Here is a 26,461-nt window from a genome sequence, read left to right as displayed (position 1 = left end):
AGTCTCTGTCACAACTACTTAACTATGCAGTCCTAGGGGGAAGGCTGTCAGAGACAATTCCTAAACCTGTGAGTGGGGCTGTGTTTCAATAAAACTATTTACAAAACAAACCACAGACCAGACTTAGCCCATACACAGTGGCTTGCTGACCCTTGATTTTAAATAATTATTTTAATGGACTTGTAATATTCCTGTGTTCAAGTTTTTCAGTGTTACAAGTAGTGTTGTAATGCATATTCACATCCACTGACCATCAAGGAAATGATCTCCCCAAGACGGACTGTCGGAAAAGTAAAGAAGACTTAGCATGTGAGCCTGAAGCTATGACCTGTGATTATCACATGGGTTAAGCAAAAACATCATAACCTATGAATACCAGACACAGGAACAAGAAAAACTTCGAGAACTTCAGAGCCGTAGCTGAGAATGGCAATAATGCCTTAAATTTTGATTACCTCTCTCATTTAAGCTGTCTGATCCAAAAAAACCCAAAAGAACAAAACTACAGGCTCCAGATGGAGTGTCACGTATGCTAGGTCACCCCCAAACCAGAGCTTCATACCTAACCTACTTGAAGCTTCTGCCTCCCTCAGAGATGCATTCTTAACCAGTCAGTCAGAAGTTTCCTGGTCAGGCCCAGGGAGACAGTTTAACACTGGCCCTCTCCATCCCCCCTTAGGAAGATGAGGTAAGGAGCCACGTCGACCCCTTTCTGTCCTGTAGGTTACTTAAGCCAGAAGTAGTCTTTTGTATATGATTTCCTTGTCTTGTTTTAAAAAACCTTTCCCTGGGAGTTCCCGTCATGGCGCAGTGGTTAACGAATCCGACTAGGAACCATGAGGTTGAGGGTTCGGTCCCTGCCCTTGCTCAGTGGGTTAACGATCCGGCGTTGCCGTGAGCTGTGGTGTAGGTTGCAGACGCGGCTCGGATCCCGCGTTGCTGTGGCTCTGGCGTAGGCCAGTGGCTAAGGCTCCGATTCGACCCCTAGCCTGGAAACCTCCATATGCTGCAGGGGCGGCCCAAGAAATAGCAAAAAGACAAAAAAAAAAAAATAAAATAAAATAAAAAACCTTTCCCTTTCTGTAGCCCTTTGGCACTCTCCTCTGCTCTCTAGATGGGATGCCAATTAGATTGTTACAATTTACTTGGATGAATTTTGTTTTTCTACCATTTCTAAAGTCTTATTAGATAGTTTTCTTTTGAGATGTGGGGAGAAGGCTTCCTCTGTTGATTGGAATTTTAAAACATAAAGAGTGTTATTCCATAGGAAATAATACTTCTTGTATTTAATACTTATTAGGTATTATAATCTAATTTTTCTTCAGTCTTTTAACATCTGCTTACATCTTATTTCAGCTTAAATATAACGTGAGAATTTTATTATTTATTATTTATTTATTTTGGTGTTTTTGTCTTTTATGACCACAGCTGCGGCATATGGAGGTTCCCAGGCTAGGGGTCCAATCGGAGCTGTGGCCACAGGCTTACGCCAGAGCCACAGCAACATGAGATCTGAGCTGCATCTGTGACCTGCACCGCAGCTCATGGCAACGCCGGATCTTTAACCCACTGAGTGAGGCCAGGGATTGAACCCATGTCCTCATGGATGCTAGTCCGGTTTGCTAACTGCTCAGCCATGACGGGAACTCCACGTATGAGAATTTTAAAACTCGTACTTAGTGAGTTAAAACTCACTTATCCTTGCTAGCTTAATTTATCTTCATTTAGCTTAAATCTTCTTGAATATCTCCTTACCATTTTCAAACTTGCTTTATTAATGGCATGATTACAATTTTAGTATATTTGATTTTCTTTAGTACCTCAAGCAGCTGACAAGGCACCCACAGATCTCATAAAGGAAATCTGAGTACTTAGATTTTTTTTGTAAACCTAAGTCTAAACTTACTAATTTAATCAGATTCCCTTAAGTGTTTAGAAGTTGATTACAGTTAAATTTTTACAAGTTTAGTATGTCAGAATCTCTTAAATTTTTCAAAACTTTAAAGGCAGAAAAAAATTACCCAGTGATGTTATTATATCGTACATACTTTAACCTATCATATTAACTTAACCCATTAGTGTTAGCAGTATAAGTTTGGTTGCTTTTTAAATCATGTGTATGTACACTTGTTTTTATAGATTGCAGGGTCACTTAAAAACTGTAGAGTAGTATCATGGCTGATTTAGAATACCGATTGCATGGTCTTTTGTTGCTTGATGTGATGTTATGGAATTAATCATGATTTTAGTATAGTGAACCCATAATTTGATTGTTGGCCAAATGTGATTATTAAAATAAAATATATACCTTTCCTTTAGCATCACTCATATTGTTTGCCTTGTTTGACTATCATTATGGACTAATGGCTTTTCACAGAATTATTTTTTCATTTTTTAGTGTGTTTTGTGTTTTGCAGTGCAAAATTGTCCAGCTTGGACAGTGGAAGCCACTTTAAACTGAATCCTTTGTTTCTTACCACTGCTCTAAGCTTATTGTTTGTCTTTACCTCCAGAAATGGAGTCAGCTGCCTTCCAAGGAATCCTGAGTTTTGTTTTTGGTTTTGTTTTATGTGGAGAATAGTATTAAAGAATTTTAATATTATAGTAATATAGTATGATATTGCTATTGTAATATAGTATGAATTTTAGATTATAGTGAAATAGTATGATACTGCTATATAGACCACTGTAGTAAGAGAGAAAGAAAAATAGGACTTTATAGTGATGTTTCCAGTTTAATTCCAATTGTATGAAGTATTAAAATACTTTAATGTTTTATCTCAGTAGTATAAGTAGTACAATTTACAAGTCAACTAATAATTTAGGATTTAAAACCAAAATAGTAGTCCCTGCACCACACTGGTGGCAACTGTGTTGAACTCTTTTATCCATCACTTCTAATATTTAACTCCATATATCTAGTATGCCTTAATTGTTACATTTTAGACATCTGTCTACTATCTCAGTAAATATTAAATCTCATGCCAGACTCCCTTTAACACAATGAGACATGTATACTTTCCCCCATTATCTTTTTTATTGTGGTTATGTAACAATGTGATTAAATAATCAGAAGATTTTCCTCTGAGCTACCTGTACTGTGTATATATTTGTCTTTAGAGTTTTTCTTCCTTTTTAAGAAGAGACAGGGGAGCCTTTACTTTTAATAGGAGTTCTCTCCTGCTGCTTCCCCAGTAACTGCAGTGAAGGAGCAGAATAGGACAAAAACAAGCACTGAAGTAGGGGAATTTGTTAAGCTCCACTGAGCTTTTTTTTTTTTACACCACAGCTCATAGCAATGCTGGATCCTTAACCCACTGAGCAAGGCCAGGGATCGAACTCGCAACCTCATGGTTCCTAGTCGGATTCGTTTCCACTGCACCATGATGAGAACTCCTCCACTGAACTGTTTTTACTAGAATAATGTGTGTTTGGACTAGCTTAGCTGATCTTATGAGGTTTTAACACCATCCTTTCTTATTTTAATCTCTAATTGTACTTAATTTATAGAATTCACATTTTCCTTAGAGTTCCCCTAGGTATCATGTTTGTGATATTCTTGTCTTGATAGTCTATTTTTATTTTCTTGTGAACCAAACTATTAGACTTGCTTATTTTTCAAATCACTGGTGCAACCTGATAATATCCCAGTGAAATGATAGCCCCGTTATCATTTCACTGAGTTTATTGGGTTTTCTTGGTACTTTTTTTTTTTTCATGTTTCTCTTTATATATTACCCAAACCTCATTTTGGGAAAATTTGCAATTATTGTATAAAAATGAAAAGTATTTGGAAGTTACCCTTTAGCCTGATGGTTACACTTTCCTGCTTTTCAGATATATGTTTGCCATCATGGATCGGTTTGGAGATATATCAGAAGGTGAAGTGGACCATTCTTTCTTTGACAGTGACTTTGAAGAGGCAAAGAAATGTGAAAGTAACTCAGTTTTTGACAAGCAAAATGATGACCCTAAAGAGGAGATAGATAAGGATACAGAAAATGAAGACTTAAGAGTTGGAATGCAGAGAAGGAAAAGTGATCTTGAGAAGGGAACAGAAAGAAACGAGACAATTCCTACAGAACAGCACCCTGTAGAAAATGATAATATGCAAACTACAAATTCTTTGTCATTGACCACTTCTTCAAGATCGAAATTGTGTGATGCTCCAATAGAACATAAAATCCACATGCCCATTCCAAGTAGCATTCCCCAAGTTGTTAAAGAAGATGAACATGATTACTATACAGATGGGGAGGAAAGCAGTGATGATGAGAAAAAGCCTCATGTCAGGTCCAGGTCAGTTAAACCATCTCATAACTTTAAAAAAAGTATAAGTAAAAGGTATTCTAAAAGAAGTTCCTGTTCCTCTTTGTCCTCCTCGTCTTCAAGTTCAGACTCTTCAGACACTGGGTCTGATGTCTGTATATCTGATTCATCTCCATCATTAAAGAAGCGTGAATCTGGTGTAACCCCCTTGTCAGCCAAACAGAAATACAGACCAGCAGAAAAATCGGCAGGAGCACAACCTTCTAGCACTAAACCAAAAGTTGGTGACTACACCGAGGAATCTGAAGACACTGTGACAGATGTCACTCCTTTATCAACTCCAGACATTAGCCCTGTTCAGTCTTTTGAACTGGGGGCATCAAGCAATCAAAAAGTGAAAGTTAAAAGGCAAGAAAACGTGGGTCAGGAAGTATATGAAAATGTTGAGGATTTTAAAGATAATTCAAAATCTTTGAAATCAGTCAAAAAAGGAAAAGAAAAACAGGAGCCCAGTTTCACCTCAAAGTCATCAGTGTTAGATTCCAATTTAGACCACAGATATAAACAAAAAGCCATACATGACACAATGGACCTGAATCATCTTTTAAAAGGTAATTTAAAAAACTATATATTGGATTCAAATGTTAAACTTAATATTATATAGTATTAATATTATATATTAATATTACTAATTATATATTAATATTATATATTATAGTGAGCTTAAATGCCATGCATTTGCCTTGATTTTCCTAGTAGGTATACTTTATCATTGGAGATAATTAATATTACTGTAACTTTCCCAAATATTCCATTTAAAAATACCTAGAATATCGGAGTTCCAGTTGTGGCCGAGTGGTAATGAACCTGACTAGTATCCATGAGGATGCAGTTTCTGTTCTTGGCCTTGCTCAGTGGGTTAAGGATCCGGCATTGCTGTGAGCTGCAGTATGGGTTGCAGACACAGCTCTGATCCTACCTTGCTATGGCTGTGGTGTAGGCTAGCAGCTACAGCCCTGATTGGACCCCTAGCCTGGGTACTTCCGTATGCTGTAGGTATGGCCCTAAAAAGACCAAAAAAAAAAAAAAGTGGAGTATCATTATTTATATTATTGCAGAACTAATCAACTGGGACTAGAAGCTACTTCACAGATTCTGTTTAGTGCCTCACAAACCCAAAATCCCTAGAGAGGCCAGATGTATAAAATAAACGACAGAAGTGGAGTCAGATGTTTTCCCACGTTTGGTAGAGATGTGGACATAAGATGTGTCACTTTCTTATTTGAGAAAGGCTACTGCGCTAAGGTTGAAATAACCTGACCTGCTTCAAGGAAAGTGGGAAGAATGCTTGCAAATTAGAAAACTCATAGTAAAGTGTATAGAGGACTTCTCAGATTTCAAGCTAAAGGCTAAAGAGCATTACTTGAAAATAATTACCAAGTGGGTGAAATAGCATAATTCAAGTTTTAGTTGCTTTAAGATTTAAGTATTTCAGAGTTAAGATAATCCTTATTGCTATATTTGTCTCATTTTATTGTTACCCAGTATTTCGTTTGAAAGGAACAATGAAATAAAAGTGACTTTGAACTTCATCTTTGCACTAGTTAATATAACTGTAAAAATGTTGAGCTTGCAGGTTAGGTTTTAGAGCAGTCGAAGATAGCATTTTTCAGTTGTAAATTGGACTCTCTGTCTTTGAAATGTTGCAACATAATTTACCTATGGTATAAATGTAAGGTCCTAAATCAATCCATTATTTAGTCAAATGATTCTCTAGTCAGATTGTATTTTGGAGCAGTTTACAATTTGTTCCCTCTTTTGTAGATTTTTATTGCTCTGATTGTGCCTATTGATTGTCTGGTGTGTCTGAAAAGTTGGACTCGGCACTGGCTGATGTTGTCTAGTGGCTGAGTCTGCATTTACTCTCTTTCCTGATAAATGCTCATTCATTCTCTTAAAACTTTCCAGAGTGAATTTTCTATTCTTGCCCCTTGGTTGCTTCTCCTAACAACCAGAGTGATCTTTTAAAAATTTAGTAAATTAACTGTACTGTAATAATTTAAAAAAAAAAGTAAATCGATCATACTAATTTCCTTCCTAACTCTTCAGTGGGCTTACTCTTAGGTTAAAAATAAAATCCAAATTCCTTATTATAGCCTAACAGACTTTATATCAGTGATTTTCATCCCAGGCAGTCGATTGGCATTACCGGGAGGACTATTAAAATGTTAAATAGTGATGCCTAGGCTTCACCATGGAGATTCTGATGCACTTGGTCAGATACACAGTTAAAGTTGAGGAGAGCCTTTGCTCTCCATGGATACCGCCTTCAGCTCCTATATTTTCCCCTCCTTTACCTTGATCCAGTCACAGTGCCTTTTTTTGTTGTTGTTGTTGTTTTGTTTGTTTGTTTGTTTTTGTCTTTTGTCTTTTTAGGGCTGCATCCGGGGGATATGGAGGTTCCCAGGCTAGGGGTCCAATCAGAGCTATAGCCACCAGCCTATGCCAGAGCCACATCAACATGGGATCTGCTCTTCGTCTGCAGCCCACACCACAGCTCACAGCAACGCCAGATCCTTAACCCACTGAACGATGCCAGGGATTGAACCCTCATCCTCATGGATGCTAGTCAGGTTCATTAACCACTGAGCCATGACAGGAACTCCCACACTGCTTCTTTACTGTTCTCAGAATACTTGGCATTCATGGGGCATTTCGCACTTGCCCTTGCCCTTTCTCTTTGAATGGGCTACTTATGTCTGTTTCTCTGGTCTCAGCTTAGATGTCACCTTCTGGATCCTCTTTCTGACTGTTCCATGTAGTAGTTTCGCACCCCACCCCTGCCTCTCTGTCACAAAAGTTTGTTTCCATCCATTAGATGCTGGAGTTAGTGTGGATTGTTTGCTTCTCTCTCCCACTGGATTGTAAGCAGCATGAGGGCAGGATCTCATTCCTTGCTGGAATCTCCAAATTTAGCAAGTGTTGGGACATAACAGACTATATATATATATATATATATATATATATTTTTTTTTTTTTTTTTTTTTTTTTTTTTTTTGCTTTTTCTTGAGCCGCTTCCTCGGCATATGGAGGTTCCCAGGCTAGGGGTCTAATCGGAGCTGTAGCCATCAGCCTATGCCAGAGCCACAGCAACGTGGGATCCGAGCCGCGTCTGCGACCTACACCACAGCTCATGGCAATGCCAGATCCTTAACCCACTGAGCAAGGGCAGGGACCGAACCTGCAACCTCATGGTTCCTAGTCAGATTCATTAACCACTGTGCCACGACGGGAACTCCAGCAGACAATATTTGTTAACTGAAGGAACTGTGGGGCTGCTTCTGTTGCTCACAACCCAAATGGTTAGGAAATGTTTTTCATGTTTCACTGAAATTTGATTTTGTAACAGTTACCCGTTAGTCTCAGGTTTGCCATAGACTAAGTCTGAATTATAAGCTTTCATATATTTCATATATTTTCATATATTTGGTTAGTATTCTTCTCTAGGGAATATTGCTCTTTATCAAGCCATCCAGTGTAACAGCTTCCACTTAAAAAAGTTCTAATGTTCACTTTCCAGACTGTAAGATCAGTTGTATGATTCAGTGGGTTGAGGACTGCCTCTGTCTTCATCTCTTCTAGATTTCCAGCACCAGCTCCAGTGCTCTAGCACAACAGTTTTCAAAATGTTTGGCCTTAGGATCATAAGTACTTACTCTTTTAGGAGTTATTGATGACCCCAAGGAGCTTTTGTTTATGTGGGTTATATCTTTGTAAATAGTTACCATATTAGAAATTATATCAGAAATGTATAACATTTATTTATTATGTTTTAATAGATTATATTTTAATAAACATATATTTATTAGTTTATTTAAGAATAGTGGTAGTAGGAGTTCCCATTGTGGCTCAGCAGTAACAAACCTGACTAGTATCCATGAAGGTGTGGGTTTGATCCCTGTCCTTGCTCAGTGGCTTGAAGATGTGGCAATGCAGGGAGCTGTGGTGTAGGTCACAGATGCACCTGGAATCTGGCGTTGCTGTGATGTATGTGATGTAGGCTGGCAGCTGTAGCTTGGATTTGACCCCTAGCCTGGGAACTTCCATATGCCATGAGTGCGGCCCTAAAAAGCAAATAATAATAATAATAGTAATAATGGTAGTAAACCCATCATGAATTAATGTAGCATGTTTTATGCAACATAACTATAGTTCCAAACAAATTAGTGATTTTTGCCAGTCTCTAATACCTGGCAGTAGCTGGATTTTCATATCAACTTCTGCATACAACTATTGTGATAAACTGTTTTGATTGAAGCGTATAGAGAAAATCTGGCCTCACAAGATTTATATGACTGGAAATGGAGTGTTTTAATTTTAGATATTTTTTGATACCACACCAAGATTCTATAAGTAGTTTCTTAAATGTCAGTTGCAATGTGCAACTTGAAACTGGTATTAAATTGTAGTCTGTTATATTAGAATTTATTGCTTGGTTTTGATCTTACATTTTATTATTTGTGATTGATATACCCACCAAAGCTTTTCAGATCCAAGAATATTAAGTTTTCTTCATTTTCTGCATAGAACTAAGCCATGCGGAAAATGAAGAAACAGGAAGGACATGGTGAGATGAAATGTGTGTGTGACCCCGCTGTCCCCTCTTCTGCACTCAGATCTCAATAAGCCTTATTACTTTCAGTGTTTCTTCTCTGTGGGCCTTTCTAGGCCTCTGGCTCACCTGATTTCTTCCCAGCCTTTTCTGCTTCCTTGGAAGATAAATTAACTTAATGAGAGGAAGATGAGAGTGATAATGTGTAACACATTTTTAAAAAATTATGAGCAAGACCTGGACCTTCAGAGAACAGCTGAGTGGGAACATAATCTGCTCTACATCCACTTAATTTAAACATTTCACTAGCTTAAGTACAGAGATACAGTAAAACAGTTTGTTAGCTTAGAGCGAATTCTGAGGTAAAAATTTTGCAAACTGTTACAGCAAATATTGGGCAAGATTTGAGACGCTGCGGGATCCCTCTCTTAGCTGACAGTGTTAATGTTATTTATTGGTTTAAAAAACTTTTGTTAATGAGTTGTGTAAGTTTGAACTATGAACTATTAAGCCTATGAAGCAAAGATGAATAATGAAAGAATGTAAAATCAAGTGTCCCAATTATAGGCCATGGAATAATGAAACAATGTTGAACTTGAATACTTACATAGAGAGGTAAAGAAAATTCCGAAAGTGGAATCAGAACATTTTCGGTTCTGCATGTTTTCCATGTGATCATAGATAAGCAGTAACTTTTCTGTGCCCCAGTTTCTTCATTTGTAGGATGGGGTAGTTGATATAGGTTGCTAAGGTTCATTCTAAATTCCGGGTTCTGGGGTTCTCTGAGAAATATTAGAAGAAGGGAAGATGGAGTAGAGACTATTAGAATTATGAATTATTAGACATCTTTTCTTTTTTGCAATTTTTTGGGCCGCTTCTGCGGCATATGGAGGTTCCCAGGCTAGGGGTCGAATCGGAGCTGTAGCTGCCGGCCTACGCCAGAGCCACAGCAACGAGGGATCCGAGCCGCGTCTGCAACCTACACCACAGCTCACGGCAACGCCGGATTGTTAACCTGCTGAGCAAGGGCAGGGACCGAACCTACAACCTCATGGTTCCTAGTCGGATTCGTTAACCACTGCGCCACGATGGGAATTCAAGCAGACCTTGAAATTTTGTAGATTTTCCGAATGTTCAGCCTCTCTTAGCTCAATAAGTTGGCCTGATTTGGGGGACCTCTCCCCTTCCCCAAGCCTACCTTTGCTATATAAATGTTGGGAAAGTGTGGTTGGAGTTATTTCTATCTTTCCTTCTTTCTTTCTTTTTTTTTTTTTTTTTTTTTTTTTTTCGGTCTTATTGGGGCTGCACCTGAGGCATATGGAGGTTCCCAGGCTAGGGGTTGAATCAGAGCTGTAGCCGCTGGCCTACGCCACAGCCACAGCAATGGGAGATTTGAGCCGTGTCTTCGACCTACATCACAGCTCACGACAATGCCAGATCCTTAACCCACTGAGCAAGGCCAGGGATGGAACCCACATCCTCATGGATGCTAGTCAGGTTCCTTAACCGCTGAGCCATGGCAGGAACTCCCTGGAGATATTTCTTTAGCCTTCAGCTGTTTATCCCTGAATAGGCAGAGGGCATTAAAAATGGAGTAGTGGAGTAAATCAAAGTTAGGCATTGGGTTATCACTTCTGTTTGGAAAGAAGCAAAGTTGACATGACTAGACTTTGGCAGTACATTCCATCCTTTGTATTGGTAAAATGAGGTTGGTTTAGGAAGAATCTGGAGGGCAAACTCGAGATGGCTTAGAAATGCACCATCTCAGGAGTTCCCATAGTGGCTCAGTGGTAAGGAACCTGACTAGTATCCATGAGGATACGGGTTCAATTCCTGGCCTTGTTTAGTGGGTTAAGGATCCAGCGATGCCATGAGCTGTGGTGTATGTCGCAGATGCAGCTTGGATCCTGCATTGCTGTGGCTGTGGTGTAGGCCGGCAGTTGCAGCTCTGATTTGGTGTCGATACCTCCATATGCCACAGGCGCAGCCCTAAAAAGACCAAAAAAAAAAAAAAAAAAAAGAGAGAGAGAGAGAGAAGCATTGATGAGCAGAGAAACTGATTAAACCTGTCGCTAAAGTGATAGCAGCATAGGAGGAAATGGAGTGCCATAGTGGAGGGGAAGAGGATACCCGTGCTGGGACTAGTGGCTTTTGGCCATCCTCCCTGGCAGCACGTTTTATCCCTTTGCTGGCAGGCTGCAGCAAGCAGGATTCAGAGAGGCCAGTGGGAATTTCAGTATCCTCAACACACCACCAAATATTACCAGACATTCAAGAAAAGCTAAAATCCTCAGAGGCAACAGACTCAGGTGAAGAATGTAATACTTGAAACAGAGTTAAAGCATCAAGTGCAGTGATTTTAGAGAGGAACTGTGAGGACAACTATTTTCACTAATAAAACTAAGGTATGATTGGTTTTCATTATTTTTTTATAAAAATGTGATGTTCATATATCACTGGTTTATTATTTTCAGACAAATGTCTTTAAATTTTTTAACTTTTAATTTCTATATGGTAAATATTGATAGATATAACACACATAAGCATTCTTTGGGGTCCCCAGTAATCTTAAGGTATGTAAAAGTGTCCTGAGACCAAAAGGTTAAGAACTTCTATTCTAGATGAATAGAATTAGAATAATAGGATTTGTAGTCTAGTAGAGGAAAAAAAAAATTAGCATAGGCAATCTTCCAAAAAGGGAAAGAAAATGGGAGAAAAAAGAACCACAAAAGCATTTTTTAAAAGTAAAATTGTGAGAAAAGAGATGAAACAATGTTTATATGATTTCAGTTTATCAGAAGATAATATCAGAGGGAGTTAAAATTTTTATTCAAATTCAGTAAAGATATTTAAAATAATATAAGAAGAATGAAAATAAAGGCTTAAAAAAGATAACCAGGCAGGTAACAAGGAGAAAATAGAAATATGAATCCTATTAGTATACAAAATAGAATTCGAGATGTGAAAACCACTAAAAGGGACAAAGAAGAGTGTTTTACATTAATAAGCTGACCAAATACACTAAAAAAATTCAACAGCCACTGATTTGAAATGTATGATAAAAGCAAAACAGAACCAGATGATGAAATTGACAAAGCCATAGTCACTGTGCAAGATTGATAGATCAGTTCGGCCAGAAGAAGCAGCATTAACCATCTGCTTGTGGCTGCACCTGGCCCAGGGGTATTTTTGTTTGTCTGTCACACAATAGTTTTTTAAGTGATGAAATATCAGTTGTTACCATTAGATAACAAATTACCCCATCTCTTAGGGTCTGGAAAAACTCAAAGGCAGGGGTAACTTGACAACTGTGGACTGGAATCGTGTGAGTGTTGGTTTACTCACGTGTCAGGTGTCTGGGCTTGGGGTGACTTGAAGACCAGGACTGCTGAGCAGATGGACCGCTGTGGCCTTTCCCTGTGGCCTGGCTCCTTTACATCTGGCAGTTGCTCAGTGTTCCAAGAAGCAAGGCACAAACTTCATTACCTTTTATGACCTAGCCTGGAAGTCACATAGCATCATTTCTTCCATGTTCTGTTGGTTTAAATGGTTATAAACTTCCCCAGATTTAAGAGGAGGGCCTAGAACCTCCTTAATAGGAAGAATGTCGAGTTACATGGACATGTTTCAAAACCTCTTCAGTCCAACCTCTGGCCATACATTGATTTACATTCCTCCCAAATGCAAAAAATATGCTCCCCCTTTCCCAAGGCCCCCCAACCTCAAGATCCAGGGTTTAAATCAAGTCCAGGTATAGCTGTGGCTCTTCAGACGTGGTTCCTTGATTATAGCTCTTTGAATACTTTGAGAATCTTCTGCCAGGAGAGAAGTTGTAGTTACATTTTTGAACCCCAGCAGTTCCGACTCTTACATTCTCAAGCCTGACAGTTCCTTTTTTTGTTCATCTCTCTCCATTCTTATTATTACGGTAAAATAAACCATTGATACTTTCAAGATTCTGCATGGAAATCTGCTTAGCAAAATCCACCAGTGGCATAGGTATTTTTTTCCATTTTCCTTGTCATCAAAGCTAACAGTGTCACTAAAATTCTGCTACTTCATCATCTTCACTATCAATCTCCTTTAGCCCTTCCCAGCTCTACTTAACCATTCTGTCTCAAAGCTAGTGCAGTGTATTTTAGGATTTTGTTTTAATAGTTCCCAACTCCTGGCACTACACTGTGTTAGTTACTATTGCTCTGATAACAAATCACAAAACTTAGATGTGTAAAGCAGCAACCTGGGATGACTCAAAGGCTAGGATCATAGTGCCTACCCAACAAATAGCCCTTTTGTGTGCTTTGATTGCCTCATGGCTCAGGGTAGTCAGACACCAAGGGTGGCTCAGGGCCCCAAGCACAAGGTTCCAGCGAACAAGGGGGTGCGGTGGGGGTGCCTGCATCTCTGTTTTTGCCTAGCATTGGGCTGTATCGTCTTGGTCCATTCAGTCACCTGCCCGGATGCAAAGGAAGGAGACCAGAAGAATGGCACAGAATTTCTCATCTGACGGAATGTTCATAAAGAAGACGAAGAAATTAAGTATATTTAGTTATTATACCTTGAATTGTCACCACTTAGTTATAAGTGTTGGATTTTTTTAACCTTTAAAAAATCGTTTTAAAGAACAAGCATCAGTGGTTTTTAAAATAGGGATCATGAAAATGCCTATAAGATGCATTTTTTCAGAACTGATATTATGTGAATAAGGACATTATATGGCTTGGGGTAAAATTACCCTTGATAGCATTGCACATAAAACTTAAATGCTATCTGTATCTCCATTAGCTTAGGTACAAGTTAAGCAGGTACTTTTGGCAAATGGTGTTAAATGACTTAAGAAGTAGCTCCAGTGGTGATGGACATATTAAAATACTATAAAGAGTTTGAACAAAATTATTTCATTAAAGAAAATTGGGAAAAGCAATATTTCTTAAATGTGTGAACTTAAGTATGTACATATTTATATAAACGTTTGTGTCCCTGAACATTTAATCTAGTTAACATTGTTCAGGTCTTAATTGAAAAGACAATGGATCATGTATTAGAGGTTGCCTCATACTAAAACGTATAGCCACTTTAGAAAATGTGCTGATGATACCCAGCATCACTGTATAAGTACTCCATATATACTTTTTCCATCAAGGAGAGTTAGAATGCTATTTTTAAAATAAATTAGATTGAAATTCTTTTTTAATTTTTAGCTATTGCCTTATTTTAAAACCTTTTTTCTTAAAATGATATTAGGAAAATAGCTTACTTTTAATTCCCTCTAGAGTTTAATTTTAAAGGCTCTCATGTAGCTAAATTAATCCCGAAACCTTATTAGAGTCTACAAAATGGATATTTCTTGGAAGCAAGATAATTCAGTTATATTCAGTACATACCTGTCTTTCTAAATGTGTTCTCATTCAGACTTTGTCATTAGTTTGGTATTGTTTTCAACAAATTACCCTAATGGTGCTATCAGGAAGCCTCTGTTAACCTTTTTTTTTTTTTTTTTTTTTAAAGTTTCTGTAACCTTTGCTAGTCTTCCGTTCAAATGTTGGGAGGTAGATTTACAGTTTTTGTGACCTTGCTCAAAGAATTTAACTTTTCTACACCAGTCACTTTTTTTTTTCTGTTTTAAAAGGGCCGCAGGTGTCGCATATGGAGGTTCCCAGGCTGGGGCTTGAATCAGAGCTGCAGCTGCTATAGCAACTCCAGATCTGAGCCGCTTATACGACCCACACCGTAGCCCACTGCAACGTAGGATCCTTAACCCACTGAGCAAGGCCAGGGATCAAACCCATGCCCTCATGGATACTAGTCAGGTTAGTTACCACTGAGCCACGATGGGAACTCCCAGTCACATTTTTAACTGGGGTTTACAGTCTCTTTCCCATATACTCACTGTGCTTTTAACAGCATAAAATGCTGAGCAAGTAAGAGAATTTACATAAAGGTACCGTAATAAGAACAAACACTGGTTACTTTTAAAAAATACTGTTGATGCAAATCTGTTAATCTGATATGATGTATTCATTTTAGCACAGGCTTAAGCTGAAACATTCAGCAGGCTTAATATTTTTAGAAGCTTCTAACAAATGTAATAATTATGACTTACTGAAAATTGTTAAAATAATATGAAATTTTAAGAATTAAGTATTCACTTGATAATCATAGTATGCAAAATATTTTTCTTGGTTAAAACTGCTTTTATATAATATATTCGTTTTGGCTTATGTTCAGTCAGGAATAAAAGTTTGACTTTTGCAGTAGAAATATTTGTTTCAATGCCAATGTTAAGAGCATAAATCTTGTGTGGTAACATATTTTCAAGTTAAATTGAAAGTTTCCGAATGTTCACAGTTTGCTTTTGTCATGTTCTAGCCATTATTTCATTGTTGAGAACATTTTACTTTTTGAAGTATACCCTCCAGCTAACGAAAACCCTCTCAGCCAAGAATTGTGTCATTGCACTGTACCAGAAGTTTCCAACTATTAAGCTCCCTTAGGGAAACATAAAGTGAATGTGACAAAGGCATTTCTCATAAATTATACTGGCCAGATCACCCAGTACCATGTACATTTCTTATTCATTTTCATTGTTTTGTGTATAGCATTTATTCCCAAAGAAGCCAATGAGCATAAAACATTAAACCGCCTCGAGATTTTTTTCTACACAGTTGTAGTCTGGATGTCATTGACATTATTTCAGACATCCCTTTTCATGAATTAATGTAGTTTCCACTTACAGGAGTTGAAGCATGTACCATCATATTTCTATGCTACTTTGTGTAGTCATTTTTTCCTCTTTTTTTTTTTTTCACTTTTGTAGCTTTTCTGCAATTAGATAAAAAGGGACCACAAAAACATCACTTTGATCAGCCTTCAGTAGCACCTAGAAAAACTACTCTTTCTCAAGAGAGGAGGTTAGACAGATTGATCGGGAGAATCAGAGGCTTTTGAAAGAACTGTCAAGACAGGCTGAAAAACCAGGAAGCAGAAGTACGATTCCAAGAAGATCGACTGGTCCCCCCCTAAGTTATATCACAGTGCTCTCAACAGACAGAGGGAACAACAAAGGATTGAAAGAGAAAATTTGGTAAGTAACATTTTTCAGTCACCAAAGAAGATGCATTTGTACTGATTTGTAAGTCCAACTTTCAGGAAACCCAATATGGCCAAATTTTTTTAACTTAACTATATGAAAGTAGGAGTAGATAGATATGTATGGAATGAAATACATGGTAAGCTTTGAGCCTGGAAGGTATGGCATGTACTTTTTTATCCAGAAACTATATTGTAAGGAAATATTGAATGAAAATACTGAAAGTAGAGTTCCTGTCATGGCGTAGTGGAAGTGAATCCGACTTGGAACCATGAGGTTGCTGGTTCGATCCCTGGCCCTGCTCGGTGGGTTAAGGATCTGGTGTTGCTGTGAGCTGTGGTGTAGGTCGCAGACACAGCTCGGATCTGGCATTGCAATGGTTCTGGCATAGGCCGGCAGCTATAGCTCTGATTAGACCCCCTAGCCTGGGAATCTCCATATACCACGGGTACAGACCTAAAATAACAAAAAAAAAAAAAAAAGGAATTCCCGTCGTGGCACAGTGGTTAACGAGTCCGACTAGGAACCATGGGGTTGCGGGTTCGGTCCCTGCCCTTGCTCAGTGGGTTGACGATCCGGCGTTGCCGTGAGCTGTGGTGTATGTAGGTTGCAGATGCAGCTTGGATCCTGCGTTGCTGTGGCTCTGGCATAGGCTGGTGGCTACAGCTCCGATTCATCCCCTAGCCTGGGAATCTCCATATGCCGTGGGAGCGGCCCAAGAAATAACAAAAAAAAAAAAAAAAAACAAAAAAAAAAAAAAGAGAAGAAAGAAAGAAAGAAAAAATACTGAAAGCTCCATTATTTATTTGACTGGATCTGTTCAGTCAGTGTAGTAATATAAGAAATGGTGTCCAGGGGTCAGATATGTATGTCTTATGTGAAGTAGTCAATCACTGGCTAAATCTCTTTCACTTTATTATAGCCGTGAAAGCTAAAATAATTTGTTTAAAAAAAAATTCTCAATATATGTCAAATTTGGTGGTCTGCTGCTGTATGAAAGACACTGATTGTTAAAAATTATATAATTACAGCAACGCTGGATCCTTAACCCACTGAGCAAGGCCAGGGATCGAACCTGGAACCTCATGGTTCCTAGTCAGATTCGTTAACCACTGAGCCACAATGGGAACTCCTGAGCCAAGATTTTAAACCCAGGTAGTATCTTATTTATTTTTTTATTTTTTCCTCTTTATTTTTTTTTATTTTTTGATTTTTTTTATTACTCAAATGAATTTATCACATCTGTAGTTGTATAATGATCATAACAATCTGATTTCACAGGATTTCCATCCCACAGCCCAAGCACATCCCCCCACCCCCCAAACTGTCTCCTCTGGAGACCATACGTTTTTCAATGTCTGTGAGTCAGTGTCTGATCTGCAAAGAAGTTCAGTCTGTCCTTTTTCAGATTCCACATGTCAGTGAAAGCATTGGATGTTGGTGTCTCATTGTCTGGCTGACTTCACTTAGCATGATAGTTTCTAGGTCCATCCATGTTGCAAAAAATGGCGGTATTTTGTTCCTTTTAATGGCTGAGTAATATTCCATTGTGTATATGTACCACGTCTTCTTGATCCACTCTTCTGTCAATGGACATTTAGGTTGTTTCCATGTCTTGGCTATTGCAAATAGTGCTGCAATGAACATCAGAGTATATGTGTCTTTGCGAGTCATGGTTTTCTCTGGGGAGATGCCCAGGAGTGGGATTGCTGGATCAAATGGTAGTTCTATTTGTAGTTGTCTGAGGCATCTCCATCCTGTTTTCCACAGTGGTTGCACCAATGTACAATCCCACCAAGGGTGTACTAGGGTTCCTTTTTCTCCACCCCCTCTCCAGCACCTCTTGTTTGTAGACTTTTGGATGATGGCCATTCTGGCTGGTATAAGGTGGTACCTCATAATGGTTTTGATTTGCATTTCTCTAATGATGAGTGATGTTGAACATCTTTTCATGTGTTTTTTGGCCATCTGTATGTCTTCTTTGGAGAACTGTCTGTTTAGATCTTCTGCCCATTTTTTGATGGGGTTGTTTGTTTTTTTGGTATTGAGTGGTAGGAGGTGTTTATAAATTTTGGAGATTAATCCCTTGTCAGTTGATTCATTTGCAAAGATTTTTTCCCATTCTGTGGGTTGTCTTTTCATTTTGTTTAGGGTTCCCTTTGCTGTGCAGAAACTTTGAAGTTTGATTAGGTCCCATTTGTTTATTTTTGTTTTTACTGTCATGACTTTAATGATCTGAGATGATTGTTTATGTCAGAGAGTGTTTGGCCTATGTTTTCCTCCAGGAGTTTGATATTGTCTGGTCTTATATCTAGGTCTTGAATCCATTTTGAGTTTATTTTTGTGGATGGTGTTAGGGAGTGTTCTAATTTCATTCTTTTCCATGTGGCTGTCCAGTTTTCCCAGCACCACTTACTGAACAAGCTGTCCTTTCTCCATTGTATATCCTTGCCTCCTTTGTCATAGATTAGTTGGCCGTAGGTGCATGGGTTGAATTCTGGCCTTTCTATCCTGTTCCACTGATCTCTGTTTCTGTCTTTGTGCCAGTACCACGCAGTTTTGATGATTGTTGCTTTGTAGTCTAGTCTGAAGTCATGGAGCCTGATTCCTCCAGCTCCATTGTTCTTTTTCAGGATGTCTTTGGCTATGCTGGGTCTTTTGTGCTTCCAAACAAACTTTAAGATATTTTGTTCAAGTTCTGTGAAAAATGTCCTTGGTAATTTGATAGGGATTGCATTGAATCTGTACATTGCCTTAGGTAGTATAGTCCTTTTGATAATATGAACTCTTCCAATCCAAGAGCATGGTATATCTTTCCATCTATTTGTGTCATCTTTGATTTCTTTCATTAGTGGCTTATAGTTTTCAGAGTACAGGTCTTTTGTCTCTTTAGGTAGGTTTACTCCTAGGTATTTTATTCTTTGGGTGCGATGGTAAATGGGATTGGTTCCCTAATTTCCTTTTCTGCTCTTTCATTGTTAGTGTATAGAAACGCCATTGATTTCTATGTATTAATTTTGTATCCTGCGACTTTGCCAAATTCGTGGATGAGCTCTTAACAGTTTTCTGGTGGAATCTTTAGGATTCTCTAGGTATAGAATCATGTCATCTGCAAATAGGGATACTTTTACTTCTTCCTTTCCAGTTTGGATTCCTTTTATTTATTTTACTTCTCTGATTGCTGTGGCTAGGACTTCCAGAACTATGTTGAAGAGTAGTGGCAAAAGTGGACATCCTAGTCTTGGTCCTGATCTCAGTGGGAATTCTTTTGGCTTTTCACCATTGAGAATGATGTTCGCTGTGGGTTTGTCATATGTGGCCTTTATTATGTTGAGGTAGGTTCTCACTATGCCCACTTTCTGAAGGGTTTTTATCAGAGATGGGTGTTGGATTTTGTCAGAGGCTTTTTCTGCATCTATTGAGAGGATCATGTTTTGTTTTGTTTTGTTTTGTTTTGTCTTTTCACCTTTTCTTGGGCCGCTCCCGCGGCATATGGAGATTACCAGGCTAGGGGTCTAATCGGAGCTATAGCTGCCGGCCTACACCAGAGCCATAGCAACGCAGGATCCGAGCCGCGTCTGCGACCTACACCACAGCTCACAGCAACGCCGGATCCTTAACCCACTGAGCAAGGGCAGGGATCGACCCCACAACCTTATGGTTCCTAGTCGGATTCATTAACCACTGAGCCACGACGGGAACTCCACATGGTTTTTATTCTTCACTTTGTTAATGTGGTGTATCACACTGATAGATTTGCAGATATTGAAGAACCCTTGCATCCCTGGGATAAATCCCAGTTGATCATGATGTACAATCCTTTTAATGTATTGTTGGATGCAGTTTGCTAGTATTTTGTTGAGGATTTTTGCATCGATGTTCATGAGTAAAATCAGCCTGTAGCTTTCTTTTGTTGTGGAATCTTTGTCTGGTTTTGGTATCAGGGTGATGGTTGCCTCATAGAATGAGTTTGGGAGTATCTCTTCCTCTGCAGTTTTTTGGAATAGTTTCAGAAGGATAGGTATTAGCTCTTCTCTAAATGTTTGATAGAATTCGCCTGTGAAGCCATCTGGTCCTAGACTTTTGTTTGTTGGAAGTTTTTTAGTCACAGTTTCAATTTCAGTACTTGTGATTGGTCCATTCATCTTTTCTATTTCTTCTTGGTTTAGTCTTGGAAGATTGTACTTTTCTAAAAATTTGTCCATTTCTTCTAGGTTTTCCATTTTATTGGAATATAGTTGCATATAGTAGTCTCTGATGATCCTTTGTATTTCTGTGGTGTCTGTTGTTACGTCTCCTTTTTCTTTTCTGTTTTTATTGATTTGAGTCCTCTCTCTTTTTTGCTTGATAAGTCTGGCTAAGGGTTTATCAATTGTGTTGATCTTTTCAAAGAACTAGCTTTCCGTTTCATTGATCTTTTCTATGGTTTTCTTTGTTTCTATTTCATTGATTTCTGCTGTGATTTTTATGATTTCGTTCCTTCTGCTAACTTTAGGTCTTGTCTGTTCTTCTCTCTTGAGCTGCTTTAGATGTAAAGTTAGCTTGTTTATTTGAGTTTTTTCTTGTTTCCTGAGGTGGGCTTGTATTGCTATAAACTTTCCTCTTCGAACGGCTTTTGCTGCATCCCATAGATTCTGGAGTGTCGTATCTTTGTTGTCATTTGCTTCTAGGTATTTTTTAATTTCCTCTTTGATTTCTTCAGTCATCCATTGGTTGTTTTGGAGCTAGTTGTGTAGATTCCATGTGTTTGTGTTTTTTGCAGTTTTCTTCTTGTTGTTGATTTCCAGTCGTATAGCATTGTGGTCGGAAAAGATGCTCGATGTGATTTCAATTTTCTTAAAGTTACTGAGGTTGGATTTGTAGCCCAGGATGTGATCAACCTTAGAGAATGTTCCATGTGCACTTGGGAAGAATGTGTATTCTGTTGCTTTTAGATGAAATGTCCTATAAATATCTATGAAGTCCACCTGGTCTAATGCTTCATTCAGGGCCTTTGTTTCCTTATTGATTTTCAGTCTGGATGATCTGTCCATTGCTGTAAGTGGGGTGTTAAAGTCCCCCACTATGATTTTGTTATTGCTGATTTCTCCTTTTAAGGTTGTTAGCAGTTGCCTTATAGATTGTGATGAACCTATATTGGGTGCGTAGATATTTAAAATTGTTATATCTTCTTCTTGGAGTGATCTTTTGATCATTATGTAGTGACCTTCCTTGTCCCTTAAAATATTCTTCATTTTAAAGTCAATTTTGTCTGATATGAGTATTGCTATTCCAGGTTTCTTTTGATTCCCTCCTCTCACTTTCGATTTGTATGTGTCCCTAGAAGTGAAATGGGTCTCTTGAAGACAGCATATATATGTGTCTTGTTTTTGTATCCATTCAGCCAGTCTGTGTTTTTTGGTTGGGGCGTTTAGTCCATTAACATTTAAGGTAATGATATGTATGTTCTTATTTCCATTTTATTAATTGCTTTGGATTTGTTTTTGCTGCTCTTTTTTCTTTCCTTCTTCTCTTGTTCTTTTCTGCCTAGAGAAGTTCCTTTAGTATTTGTTGTAAGGCTGGTTTAGTGTTGCTGAATTCTCTTAGCTTTTGCTTATCTGTGAAGGTTTTGATTTCTCCTTCAAATCTGAACAAGAGCCTTGCTGGGTAGAGTAATCTTGGTTGGAGGTTTTTTCCTTTCATCATGTTAAGTATATCATGCCACTCCTTTCTGGCCTGCAGAGTTTCTGTCGAAAAATCTGCCGATTACCTTATCGGGGTTCCCTTGTATGTTATTTGTTTCTTTTCCCTAGCTGCTTTCAAGATTTTCTCTTTGTCTTTAATTTTGGTCAGTTTGATTAATATGTGTCTCAGAGTGTTCCTTCTTGGGTTTATTTTATATGGTACTTGTTGTGCTTCCTGGATTTGAGTGAGTGATTCCTTCCCCATGTTGGGAAAGTGTTTGGCTATTATCTCTTGGAATATTTTTTCTGTCTCCTTCTCTCTCTCTTCTCCTTCTGGCACCCCTATAATACGGGTGTTGGTGTGTTTAACATTGTCCCGGAGTTCTCTGAGACTCTCTTCATTTGTTTTCAATCTTTTTTCTCTTTTCTGTTCCGCATCTGTGATTTCCACTAATCTGTCCTCCACCTCGCTTATTCATTCTTCTGCCTCCTGTATTCTGCTGTTAGCTAGTGAATTTTTTATTTCAGTTATTGTATTTTGTATCTCTTCTTTTTTAAGTTTTATATCTTATATCTCTTTGGTCAGTGTTTCCTGGAAGTTATCCATCTTTGCCTCCAGTTTATTTCCAATGTCTTGCATCATCTTCAGCATCAACAGTCTAAAGTCTTTTTCCTGGAGGCTAAGCATCTCCTCCTCACTTAGCTGTTTTTCTGGGGTTTTTCCTTTCTCCCTCATCTGACTTTTCATTTTTATAGGTTTTTGGTGTGGTGACCTTCTTACAGATAATAGAGTTGTAGCCTCTCTCACTTCTGATGTCTGCCCCCCTGTGGCTGAAGTCAGTATGGGGGCTTGCTGTAGGCTTCCTGATGGGAGGGGCTGATGCCCTGGTAGGTGGAGCTGATTCTAATCCCTCTTGTGGGTGGGGCTTAGTCTCTGGATGGGATTGGAGGCAGCTGTGTGCCTGAGGGGTCTTTAGGTAGCCTGTTTACTGAGGGGCGGGGCTGTGATCTCACCTGGGTTGTTTGCCAGGGGGCTTCTCAGCAGCTGACTGATGGGTGGGGCCAGATTTTCCCAAAATGGCCACCTCTGGAGAAAGGCACTGCTGCTGAATATTCCAGAGAGCTTTGCTTTCAAGGTCCTTCCCTCACAACAAGCTTGTTTTTCCAGGAGTTCCTCCAAGAACTGCAGTCAGGTTTGACCTAGATTCCCATGGAGATTCTGCTTTGCCCTGGGACCCAGTGCACGTGAAAGTCTGTGTGCGCCTTTTAAGAATGGGGTCTTCGTTTCCCCCAGTCCCATGGAGCTCCTGTGCACAAGCCCCACTGGCCTTCAATGCCAGATGCTCCAGGGCTCTTTCTCCCTGTGCCAGATCCCCACACGTGAGAGTTTGATGTGTGGCTCAGAACTCTCACTCCTGTAGGTGAATCTCTGTGAACCAGTTAGTTTCCAGTCTGTGGAGCTTCCCACCCAGGAGGTATGGGGTTGTTTATATTGTGAAATCACCCCTCCTACCTCTTGATGTGGCCTCTTTTTCTTCTGGAGTAGGATATCTTTTTTAAGGTTTCTGTGCCATTTGGGTGAAGAGTGCTCAGTCTTTAGTTGTGAATTTTGTTGTTTTTAGGAGAGAAGTTGAGCTCCAGTCCTTCTCTTCCGCCATCTACAAACTTAGATTCTTGAGGTTCATGTTTTTATGGCTCCATACAGAGGGAATTCAGCGAGAGACAAAGTGATAGGCAAGAAATAGACTTTAAGATAAGATGTTTGTGAGAGGTGCAAGCAGGCAGGCAAGGAGGCTCTGGCCCCAGGATCCAGTCCCAGGTAGCATCTTAAACTAAAATAAGACTCTTAATGAGCATGTTAATTCAGAGCTAAAATAATTGTTAAAGCTCTTATTAGAATTACAGGACTAGTTCTCAACATTCGCCCTCATTGCATTTCATCATCACTATAGTTCTGTTTAACTGTGTACTTAACCTGAACTTGCAAGAGTAACAACTCATAAATTTCTTTTTTTTTTTTTTTGTCTTTTTGCCATTTCTAGAGCTGCTCCTGCAGCATATGGAGGTTCCCAAGCTAGGGGTCGAATCGGAGCTGTAGCCGCCGGCCTACACCACAGCCATAGCAACGCGGGATCCGAGCCGCGTCTGCAACCTACACCACAGCTCACGGCAGTTCTGGATCCTTTAACCCACTGAGCAAGGCCAGGGACCGAACCCGCAACCTCATGGTTCCTAGTCAGATTCGTTAACCACTGTGCCACGACGGGAACTCCTAAATTTCTTTATTACAATCACTAACACTAGGGGAAGCCAGGGTAATAATAATTTACAAAAAATAGTATAGTCTTAAGCCCTTGGAGAGAGTTATCCTCCATGTAGTAGGGAATAGATAACAACAAAACAAGTTGAAATGAGGTTGGTAGGTAGTGAGCTTTTTGCGTGTCACTCTAGCAATTTCAAGATTCATTCCTGATTTATGAAAATTCGGAATTAGCATATGTCATGAACATCTGGTTTTACCTTATTTTTACTCTCCCACATGGCTCTGGAGCCCATTTTATTTAATGAGCAATTACATAGTGCATACTGTTTTACAAATTTTAGGTCTTTTAATCCTCGTAACAATCTAATGAGATAAGTTACTATGGTCATGGAGATGAAAATGAGCCCCTGAGCACAACACAGGAATTTCCTCAAGGTTAAAGGACAAGCAGGTGGCAGAATCCTATCTGAATTACCTAGATTTGGGGTTACTTTTTTTTTCCTTTTCCTTTTTTCTTTTTTGGCTGCCCTGCAGCATGTGGAAGTTCCCAGGCCAGGGATGAGATGCAAGCTACAGTTGTGACCCATGCCACAGCTGTGGCAGTGCTAGATCCCTAAACCACTCTGCCAGGCCATGGGTGGAATTTGCGTGTCAGTGCTCCAGAGACACCATGGATCCCCTTGTGCCACAGTAGGAACTCCTGGGGTTACTTTTATTTTTAACAGATTTTTTTTTTTTTTTGAGATAAAATTTACATACCATACTCATTTAAAGTGTAAAATTCAATGGGTTCTGGTATATTATTTATTTCTTTGTAAGTTGTAAAATATATGCATCATAAAATTTTCCATTTTAACTGTAAGTGATTCTTTCATTGGCATTAATAACATTCACAAGGTTGTACAACTATCACTACTACTTACTTCCAAAACTCTCTTGGTCACTTGTACAGAAAGTCTGTACCTGTTGAATAGTAACCCTCCCTTTCCCCCTTCCCCTCAGCCCTTACTGACTTCTAATCTACTTTCTGTCTCTCTGATTTTGCTTATTCTAAATATTTCATATACATGGAATAATAGAATATTTGTCATTTTGTGTCTGGGTTATTTCTTTTTTTTTTTTTTTTTTTTTTTTTTGTCTTTTTGCCATTTCTTGGGCTGCTCCAGCGGCATATGGAGGTTCCCAGGCTAGGGGTCAAATTGGAGCTGTAGTCGCCGGCCTACGCCAGAGCCACAGCAACGCAAGATCCGAGCCGCGTCTGCAACCCACACCACAGCTCATGGCAACGCCGGATTGTCAGCCCACTGAGAAAGGGCAGGGATCGAATCCGCAACCTCATGGTTCCTAATCGGATTCGTTAACCACTGCGCCATGAAGGGAACTCCTGGGTTATTTCACTTAGCATGTTTTCAAGGTTTGTGTTTGTTGTAGCCTATAACAGAACTTCATTCCTTTTTGTGACTGAATAATATTCCATTATTATGTATGAGTCACACTTCAACTGTTCATTTGCCTGGTGATGGATACTTGGGTTGTTTTCCACTTTTTGGCTGTTGTGAATAGTGCTGTAGGGAACCCTGACATTCAAGTATCTGTTCAGGTCACTGCTCTCAGTTCCTTTGGCTACATACCTAAGAGTGGAATCACTGAGTCTTGTAGTAATTCTGTATTTATGTTTTTAAGGAACCTGTGTTTGCTTTTGAGAAGTTGAAACCACTAATGCCTAGTGGCCATTTTGTATACAAAAAGGATGCAAACCATTAAGCAGCTTCTGTTTACAGTTTTTATTATTCCCCATACCAGTTGTACATCTCAGCTATTTTAATAAACAGTGGGAAATTACCACTATTTTATTCTTTTTACTTTGTATAGTGGTTTGTATATATGAGCAATATTTTTCTCCCTTTCAGAGTAAGATCTGACTTGTTACCCTCAAGAACAGTAGAATATAATGTGGACCACATACATAATTTAAATTTTTCTAGTAGTCACATTAGAAAGGTCAAAGAAACATGTGAAATTTTTCTGCTATAATCTTTAACTGAATTAGTTAAAAATATTATGTTTCAACATATAATGAATATTAAATTAATGGTGAAGGATTTTACTTTTTTTAATACTAAATAGGTCTTTGACATCTGTTGTATATTTACTTAGAACATTGCAGTTTAGACCAGCCACATTTTAAATGCTCTATAGCTGCATGTGGTTTGTGGCTTTGGATAGTGCAGCTCTGAATCAGAAACTTAATTCATGAGACATGGAAAAAGGTAGCTTAAAGCTAAACAGGAAAATAAACAATTTTATTATAATTTTTTTTTTTTTTTTTTTTTTTTTTTGCTTTTTAGGGCTGCACTCGTGGCATATGGATGTTCCCAAGCTAGGGGTTGAATTGGAGCTACAGCTACTGGCCTACACCGCAGCCATGGCAACATCTATGACCACCACAGCCATGGCAACATCTGTGACCTACACTACAGCTCCTGGCAATGCTGGATCCTTAACCCACTGAGCAAGGACAGGGATCGAACCTGCAACCTGATGGTTTGTAGTCAGATTCATTT

At 38.9% G+C, this 26,461-nt stretch overlaps 1 protein-coding gene across 1 annotated transcript in view; it reads left to right on the top strand.

The window, feature by feature from the left end:
* Positions 1-26,461, top strand: part of CFAP97 (cilia and flagella associated protein 97) — a 49,698-nt gene that overhangs the window by 5,511 nt on the left and 17,726 nt on the right. The window contains 4 exon segments of the mRNA XM_021075563.1: positions 3,838-4,880; positions 15,699-15,761; positions 15,764-15,891; positions 15,894-15,965. Coding sequence (XP_020931222.1) covers positions 3,838-4,880; positions 15,699-15,761; positions 15,764-15,891; positions 15,894-15,965 — 1,306 coding nt within the window.

Source organism: Sus scrofa, chromosome 15 (assembly GCF_000003025.6).
Source record: "Sus scrofa isolate TJ Tabasco breed Duroc chromosome 15, Sscrofa11.1, whole genome shotgun sequence".
NCBI lineage: Eukaryota > Metazoa > Chordata > Mammalia > Artiodactyla > Suidae > Sus > Sus scrofa.
The sequence above is the reverse complement of the archived record's forward strand: the minus strand, read 5'-3'. Positions and strand labels throughout refer to the sequence as shown.